Here is a 9,440-nt window from a genome sequence, read left to right on the forward strand (position 1 = left end):
TGAGGTGGGGATTTCTGTGCCCTGGCTCTGTACATTTTGACATTTCAGCCAACTCAGCAGAAATACAGATTTATGCAGAAGCGCACAGACACACAGAAGCACACTGTTCAGAAGCCATGCAGCAAAACTGGTGTAGTACAGAAGGAGCTTTGCATTGCACAGCATTACTCAGTGCCTTTGAGGTACTAATATTAACCAAAAATGCATGCCAGCCCAGATGTTACAGTCAAAATTGGTGTATTCAGACTAAGGATATAATTCTCTTTCAATTTCGCAAACTTCTTTTACATCTGGACAGACCTGAAGTAATGATTATTTTTTTCTGTCATGATCCTTTCTGGATCCTCTCCTGGCAGAGTCAGTAATTCCCATGGGACTTCATTACTGGTATACTAAATCAGTGTTTTCAAGAGGCTGAAAATAAAACAGGATTATCCTGGACACAATACAGTTACTAGTGGTTTGAGGAGTTTTGTGCGTGCTAATTCAGGCCCATCCCTGCACAGCTTCCAGCTAAGAGAGGAATGGCACACAAATACCCTTCATTAACCTTTCTTCCCCCACCCCCCCCACCCCTAAAACTTTTGACTGGTTCTGATCTCCAGGCGTAGCCAGATGTTACCACAGCAGAAAGAGCCAGAGCTGTGCTGCTGGTTGGGATCAAGGATCAAGTCAGAAGCTCCCATCCTCATCCCCAGACTGCATGAGTGATTTGAAAGCCAGAGATTCTGCCGAAGATTTAATTAGCATTGCCTTGGGAAGGAGGCTTCAGTATAATGCCAGAAAAAGCCAGACACGGACTAGTTTCATACTGCTTGATCCCGTTTTGGAACAAGATGCTGAGACACTCATTCCCTGTGCTAAAGTGGCAGTCCTGCAGCTCAGAGCTGAGAGATGTAGAAGAATCCGCCAGGTCCCACTTTACACTGTTTCCCAAGGGATCTAGCAACACTGAGCTAACATGTCCTCATATATCCCACTTTCTTCTGGTGTAGTTCAACAGTGTGTGTCCTTAAACATACCTTTTTGCTCTCTACAAGTGCTGCACAGGTTTGCACAGTGCAGTGTGACATTTGTGCAAGAAGAGCCCCATTGATGCCACTGCAACGCTCCAGCCTGTCAAAACCTTTCCATCCAAACGTGCAGGGCATCATGCCTGGCATCAGAAAAAGACTCCATCTTTCTAACAGAGACCCTCTGTAGAAGGCACCTTCTGGTGCAAACAGCACTAATAAACCAAAAGGAAACATGTATTTTAGGTTTAACTTTAAATGTGGGTAACTGTTACTCTGGTCTCTGTTTTAAGATGTCACGCTCAAGCCAGAACAAGAGAGTATCTGACTATTTAATGTGCCAACATCATCCTGAGTCCTCTTTAACCTGCATCGTCTCAGCAAAAAGAAAAATCAAGATCAGGATATAAGGCTAAGTGCAGATATGAGCAGGACCGATATAACAGCTGTGGTGGGTACTTTTTATGCAAGCAAGTGAGCAGGCACGGAGCCTCTGCAGAATGGTCTAGCCTTAGCAGCTGGGTGCTTCTTTTGCTCCCAGCTCTTGGGTTGACCCTAAAATTTGGCGTTACCTTCAAGCTGCCTGGCAGCTTTCACAGACACAGGAAGATGCCTCCTGCTCTCCTGTACTCTCAGTGCCTTCACAGACAGTGGCAAGGCAGCAGATTGCACCCAGGCTTGTCCCTTCAGAAAGGAGAGGAGCTCTGAGACCTGCAGGGATGCTCCTAGCCACCCACAGCGACACAGGACAGGTCCTGCCAGCTGTGATCCTCCGGATGTGGGTTTCACCTTCTTGCTTTGCACAGGAAGGCAGCAGTAACAGCTCAGAGCAGTTGGCCCATGAGAAGAAGTTGAGGTCAGGTCCACCTTGGGGCTCCTGATGTTACTGCTGTGATGGAGGAAGACAGCTGCCTCTGGCAGCAAATCCTTTGAGCTGCAGAAAGCATCTCCTGTCTCCCTGCTGGAAGGGTTTGCAAGAGGTGCTGAGGCAGCAAGGAGGGAGAAGATGCCCTTTAGACTCTAGTGAGAACTAGAGAAGTGAAAGACTTTGCACAGAAGGCTCTGCACGTTTATGCTGCCCTCGTGCCACAGGGTTGCAGCCCTTGTGGGGAAGTCCTGGGTCACAGCCTCACTCCACAGCTACGTAATGCCAAGCTGTGAGACCTCTGAAAAGAGGGAGCTATCCCCTAGCAGAGATGCTCAGCAGCACCAGGGAAGGCCATCCTCCTGCCAGCTTGGGCAAATGGGCTCCAGCACCTGTCCCAAAGCATTGCACACAAGGGCTGCAGGATGGGGCTGTGGGGCTGCAGAAATCATTCCCATCTCTTGGACCTCAGCTGAGCGAGGTCTGATTACAGAGGGCTCACGCTGTGACTCTGCAGAGGAGATAGCTAGTGCTGTCCCCTCGCCCAGCACCCTTTGGCTTAGTCCTGAATTTTTGTGAATACCCTTATAGAGCACCTGAGTGCATATACAAAAAAAGCCTGGTGACCCAAGGGTGGTAAGGCACCTGAAGGGCAGGAGCTGTGCTGCTGTGCCTGGCTCTGATCCTGCTGCAGGACCTAGGCAGCAGCTGAACGTTCTCCTCTGGTCACAGTCTTTGCTTTACAACCTGGAGAACATGTATCATGGCCCATATGAGGCAGCATGTCTGTCTTACACACCTTCTGTTACTGGCCTGTTCTTGCAAAAGATTGTACCTTGCAGATTGCAAGTATGAGTGCACATTAAAATTGTAAATCCTAGCTCAAGAAGATCATTGGTTTAAAAGAATTGTATTTTGTGTTTTGTTCTGCTGTACTCTAGGAAGTAAATCCAAGGCTACTCAGTATGTGTTGAAACTCTACAAGGGCAGACTTTTACAGGAAATTAAATTCCTAGAATAAAAGATAATCTACTCTCCGCTTTATTTTCCCAGGGGAGGAATAAGAGGGAGGGGGAGAGAAGAGGGAGAGAAGAGGCAGCTGGAGGGGTTGTCCTGCCCTGTTCTACGCCTGCACAGTTGTAGAACTGCCCAGGACAGAAGAAAATGCACAAGCTGGAAGAATCAACGATTAAATAGGTTCCTCAGGTGCAAGGATTGTCCAATTACACTGCATGCAGTAACTTTATTATAAAACTTCAGACATAATGATAACTTGTAGGGAGAAATAGATCAGGAGTAAAAGCTTTAGAACACCATTGCATTTATCTATCAATATTTTTGTGTATATATATGTATATGTATATGTGTATATATATGAAAAAAATATAGATGCACATACATGCTTGTGTATATATTTGTGTATATATACACACATGTCCATGTATATACATGTATTTATGTGTACATCTATACATATATGCATGGGTAACCATTCATATATAAATCAATCATTCACACTTACCGAGTTGGAACAGTAACTGGGAGGTCAACCCCAGCCGTACGCTCAAGAGCAGCGACTATACTGGCACATTGGTTGCTAAAAGTCTGTAAAAAGTTCCCTCATGGGGAAGTGTGAGTGTCATCTGGGTTTTAGGCATCTCTGGAGCCTCTGGCCTCAAACCAGCCGGTGCCATCCACTTTAGATACCACCTGAGTTACAGGATGCTTGGTGTATTACCCCTGTTTTTAGGGCTTCCACAGAAAAACTAGCCCCTTGGCCAGCAGGTCAGGGCTTTGCTGAGAGCAGCCACCACCCTGGCTGGTGGCTAACCAGCCAGCAAGAAGCTTTGACATAGGACTCACCGCACTCTCAGCTCACACTCAGTACTTTTTCCATTCTTCAGCCTTTTTTTCCTAGTAACTATTTCTACACTCATACCTAGGGCACTCGTTCATTCCCCTAAGGGTATTTCCTTGACACCCACAGTGTCATTTCTAGGCTACCACTTCCAAACCCTTCCAGCCCAGGAGGCACAGGCTCTGGTAGCAGATGAGAAGATAGGATAATACCTAGATATCCCTCCACATTGACTTCAACAAAACACATGCACAGCATTTATTTCTGTGTTGCTTATCTAATTGTTCACTCACTAAGCTCTCGCTGGGCTAGAAGCCTTGTTCAGACCTGTCAGCCGGGAGCCATGCCCTGGCATGATGCCTCAAACTTGGGCACCGTTTCACTCTGAAGAGTGGGTTCCCACTCCTGCTGAGAGCCTGGTCCCTGCCTACAAAGCCAATCCACTCTGCTGAAATGAGGGAAGGAGAAGTCAAGTGTCCCGACTTTGGAAACAAAATCAGTTCCTTTCAGCACTGACTGGGGGGGTGGGGGGGTGGGGGGCTGGGGGGGGTGGGGAGGAATGTTTCTAAGGCACCCCTCCACGCTGCTCAGGCAGTGCAGGAGTCTGCTGGTGATTTTGGCCTCTCTTTCACAAAGCAGGCAGAGCAGGACATGCCAAGGGAAAGGGAGGAAGATGCTAAAAAACGACACTAAAAAGTTAAAAAACCCAGAGGCAACTATGATCAAAGCAAGCTCAAGCAGCTGTTCCCATTTTTCCTGTCCTAAAAGGCTGCCCAAACACTGCATCCCTGTGGATGCCCGGCTGGGAGGACTTCTCAACTTCAGGTCACCTGTTCAGGATGAAAGTTTTTGACTTATAGCTCTACAGGACAGTGGCAACAGAAGATGACTTTGAAGATGTCATGTGCAGAGAGGACTGCTTGTCTGGCCTGCGCCCATCGACGGCACTGTAGTCTTTGCAGATCAACAGAAAACGTGCATATTTTCCGAAAGCTTCGTGGAGGTGCTTCTTGAATTTCTCACCCACAAAAGCATAGATGACTGGGTTGAGGCAGCAGTGGACGAAGGAGAGGGCCTCAGCCAGCTCCATGGCTAGGTCTAGCCTTTGGCTTGTCTGGCAGTCATCGATGATGTACATGTATCTCAGAGAGTCCAGAAAAAGCACAATGTTGATGGGGGTCCAGAAGAGGAAGAACACAATGACGACGATAAAAACCAGTTTCATTGCTTTGTACTTGTTCTGAGTATGGCACTTCTGCAGGTTTTTCAAGATGTTGTAGTAGCAGAAAATGAGGACACAAGCAGGGATCAGCCACCCCAGTACATTGACTTCAAAATTACTGACAGTCTTCCAGACGTTGCTGTCGGGATAGTGAGGGGTGCACTTAGTCTGGTTATCGTCATTTATTTCCTGGAAAAAAATTAGGTCTGGCATTGACGCTAAAATGGCAACTACCCAAAGGGCCAGGCTGGTGATAACCCCATGGACAGTTGTCCGAACCCGCAGAGCGTAGACAGACTGGACAATGGCCAAGTACCTGTCAACACTCATGATAGTTATTAAGAAGGCACTGCTGTAGAAACCAATGAAGTAAGCTGAGCTGATGATTTTACACATTGCATTTCCAAAAGTCCACTGGCCCACGATGGAGTACTGAACCAAGAAGGGGAGGGAGAAAACAAAGAGGAGGTCAGAGATGGCGAGGTTCAGCAGATACACATCAGTCATGGCCCTGACTTTCTTGAAGACTGTTAGGACCAAAACGACCAAAGCATTTCCCACGAGGCCAGTCACAAACAGTAGGGAGTACAGCACTGGAAAAAAGGTAGATGCAAATGCTGGAATATTTTCGAGATCACAGCTGATGTCCAGTTCTGTGTAGAAGAAGGGATATTCATAGTCTGCAGAGGAGTTGGATGTTGGTGACATGTAATCCACCTGTTCAAAGGCAATGAAGTTCATAAAGCCCAGATCGCAAATTACCCTCTTAGTAAATACATTAGGCACAAGTCAACTCACACCAAGCTGCATGAGGACAAAACAGCCATGCCTCAGCTGTCTTGGAGGATGCCAAGGAGGAAGGAGCATGAGTGACCAATCCTACCCTGCAAGATCTGGGATGAGGTTCTTGTACCAGAGGGGCAGAGGAGATGAAGGAACATGCAGCTATGGTGGTAAAACAGAGGTTACTGGCATCCCCCTCCCAGCTCCAGGTCGGGTGCCCAGCCCCATGCCTGCAGCCCAGGCAGGGCACCAAGGCCAGAGACAGGGAGCACCCCCAAACCAGCAACTAAATGGGCATGGCCAAGGGCTGAGAGCCACCGGCATAGGTTTTGCGGCCCTATTCCACATTTCCTTCAGAAAGGAGAAAGGTGGTGGGGCTCAGGGAGGAACTGGCATGGCTCATCTAAAAGCTGCATTTCCAGTTAGCTGGGTGGCAGAAATAGCCCTTCATGAAACAAGGTACTTTTGCAGAGGATTCCTGCACAGTTCAAGCAAGTTTTCAGCTGTAAAGGCACCAGCACGTACAGGTCACCAGCACGCTCTCTCCACTCCAGATGAGATTGGTGGTGGCAGCTCTGGCCCAAGAGGTGACTTCCCAAAGAGCAGACATGGCTTTCTGCCCCTTCCTCCCTCCCCAGCAGGAGCTTTGCCCTCTTGGTCTGTACCAGCACAAACTGCTGCTGCCAGCAGCCCGTGCCCACCAAGACTTTACTCTGCTAACAGAGGTGGCTGATTTTCTTTTCAACACCAGCAGCTCTGCTCTCCTGGCACCTGTCAGGATGCACCAGCAGTGGCGATGTGCCCCTTCCCTGCTCCCTGGCCCCTCGCAGCCCCCCAGCAGCAATCACCGCATCCCTGGGTGACACCTGTGACAGCAAATAGCTAAAGAAGATGAGTGGCAGCACAGTTCCCAGTCAGGATGTCCTCCACAGACACTACCCCTACCCTCAAGGACAGCATTCTTCCACAAGCAGTCTCATCAGCCAAAGATATTGTCACTCAATGGGGTTTTTTCAGAGAACAAAAATCACACTGACCTCTTCTAAACCCCTGTCATCCCTACCCGTACCGTGTGCCCCTGTAGGCGAAACCAGAGCCCTCAGGTGTGCTACTGGCCTTGGCTTGGAAGGCAGCAGCCCAGCAGGGAATCACTCACCAACACATCCTCGGAGCCACCTCTGCCCGGCACGTGTGTCAGGTTCCCCTCCATAATCCAACACTGGGTCTGAAAGAGTGCCAAAAAATGTCTTTATATCACAGGCTTTTAAGAAGCAGGCATACCTTCGCACGTGTGTGCTGGCAGTGTTTACCTTAGTTTATGTTGCAATGCCAAGTCACAGGCAAGGTCCTCACCGTAGTAGTGTACAGTCCCAAAATACCTTTTCCTCTGTGTGGTATGTTACATTAAAGGTGTCTAAAACCCCAAGCGTATGAGTTCCAGCCTCTGTACTTGACAGAGAAACGGAAACATGTCAGGTTTATCTTCTGAATAATCAGTCATTTTTTTTTTTTTCACTTTGAGCATTTAGATGAACGTCAGTGGAAGAAATTTGCAATCCAACCCAAACAATTCCGTGATTCTGTGATTTTCCCCATGCATATGTGAAGTGCCCCCATCCCTCACCTCGGTGCCCCCATCCCACCTACTACCCCTCCTCTGCAGCCCCCATGGCTGGGAGAGAGAAAGCAGTGCTGCCTCTCCTCTGCACCAAGGAGTTTTGGTGAAGATGCCTGTAGGGGATGGCCCAGCACATAGCCAGCAATGGCAAAGGGTACCACCTTTAACATTTTCCTTTGGAAGGTGCCTCCCTCCACACCCATGCCTGGAAAGAAGCACCCAAGGGAACTGATTGTAGAATCATTTAGGTTGGAAAAGACCTTTAAGGTCATCAAGTCCAGCCATAAACCCAGCACTGTCAAGTCCGTATCACCCTTACTTCCCCAAACATGCACCCTGCACAACACTCTTGCAGACTTTAACACTGAAGTAGAACCCTGAACAGGACTGGATTTCTACCAACTCTGCCAAGTACCTGCTGGGGCCTCAACCTGACCCAACAAGGCTTTCATCCCACAGCTGCCTTCAGACAGATATATGGCAAAGAGCAGCACTACTGAGCAATGGGCAGCATTTGAAGTGTGTGTTATCTCCTTAAATACTGCTGCTCCTCACTATAGCCTGGTGCTACGCTGTAATTCAGGCAAGTCACATCACCTTGGTTTTGTTTTTCTTTTTGAGCAAACAGTACCTCACTGGGCGTCAGTCCATACATGTGCTCTAGAGATTCCCATGTGGAATGGTCTGTCGTCTCCCTCAAACCCTCTGAATGCTCACCTTCATTCACCATCGCTCCAAAGGCAGAGGGAAAAATCTCTATGGACGGAGAAAATCTGCAACTATTCCACATGCGGCAGTGGGTGGCTTTCTTTGGCTGTGGTGCATGGTGTGATATTGGGTCAGAGTCAAGCTATATGTATATGATAATACCCAAGGTCTGCTGGGTATTAACTCCTGCAAGAGCTGAAACAAGAAACCAAAACCAGAAGCAAATTCCTTTGTCATAGGAGTTACTGGCAGTGTTGAAGTGGGCTCTCCGTTATGCATTTTCAGGTTTAAAAAGCACTCACACCTTTGTCACTGTTGGTGGCAGAGAAGATACCCAGGAATTACACAATGTGGAAAGAAGTGGCAACCAAACAGGCATTTGGCCCCTTGGGCAGTTCTGTACCCCTCATCTCCTAGAGACGGCAGGCTGCCCGAGCACAAGGCACAAGCAGCCCCAGCAGCACTGAGACTGCCACGGAGCTGTGAAGTGCCCAGGCATCTCCCAAAGCACAGGGGCAGAGGCCCACAGGCCACCCTGCGTGGTAGCTGGGACTGCAGGTGGCACCGGGGATGCTCACACCGCAGCCGCCATGCTCAGGCCAGGCGTTTCAGCCAGCCCGAGTGAGAACAGAGCGGGCTGCCCATGGTGTTTGCATAGAGCCCGTGGCAGCACATCCCCTGCTGCCTGCGCTGGCTGGTGCACACAGCAGCACAAAGCCCCTCGGAGCCACCACGGCCCCCTGCACCCATGGCACGGGTGGCTTCGCAAGCTCTCGTGGGGTCAGGTTTGTCCCCAGCCACAGGGCACCTCTGCTGGCAGCGCCCCGAGCTCCACACCAGGCTCTCCGTAGAGGGGAAGCACTGGCCTGAGGAGACGAGATGTCAGTGGGCACCGATGACAGCAGCAGCACAGGCTGCTGAGGTGCCAGGAGAGGGACAAGGCCAAATGCCACTGTCAGGGGACACTGGTGGTGTCAGCAGTCTGTCACAGCACTGGCCGTGTCCTGCGGGACAGCGGGAAGCCCTGCCTGAGGGGAGCCCAGGAGCCGTGCCAATGTTCCACCAGCCCTGGTGGGAAGGTGGCCAGTGTCCCCCTCTTTGGAGGAGTGGTGTCAGTGGGAGAGGAGGAGGAGCAGGAGGAGGAGAAGGCAGGAGCCCACGGGGAGCAGAGGGCTGCAGCTGCCCCTGGGTAGCCACACTGCAGGCAGGACAGTGCCTGGGTGCTGGTGCCGCTCCTGCTGGCAGCATGCCCCAGCCTGGAGGGGATGCCCCACTTTGCCTGCTCACTCCTCGGCCTCGCAGGTGCTCTTATGCCGTTATGGCGGAGGGAAAATGTGAGCAGGTGAGTAGCGGCATGAGATAAACATAACCTG

General features: G+C 50.0%; 1 protein-coding gene across 1 annotated transcript; it reads right to left on the reverse strand.

Moving 5' to 3' along the window:
* Window positions 1–3,101: 3,101 nt before the first annotated feature.
* On the reverse strand, window positions 3,102–7,201 carry LOC101923084 (C-C chemokine receptor type 8-like). The gene is made up of 3 exons (XM_055806891.1): window positions 7,052–7,201; window positions 6,898–6,966; window positions 3,102–5,675 (listed from the first exon to the last, which is right to left on the reverse strand). The coding sequence occupies exons 2-3, from the start codon at window positions 6,949–6,951 to the stop codon at window positions 4,599–4,601; spliced, it is 1,131 nt and encodes a 376-aa protein (XP_055662866.1). The 5' UTR covers window positions 6,952–6,966; window positions 7,052–7,201; the 3' UTR covers window positions 3,102–4,598.
* Window positions 7,202–9,440: the final 2,239 nt, after the last annotated feature.

The sequence above is a fragment of the Falco peregrinus genome, chromosome 5 (genome assembly GCF_023634155.1).
Source record: "Falco peregrinus isolate bFalPer1 chromosome 5, bFalPer1.pri, whole genome shotgun sequence".
NCBI classification, from domain to species: domain Eukaryota; kingdom Metazoa; phylum Chordata; class Aves; order Falconiformes; family Falconidae; genus Falco; species Falco peregrinus.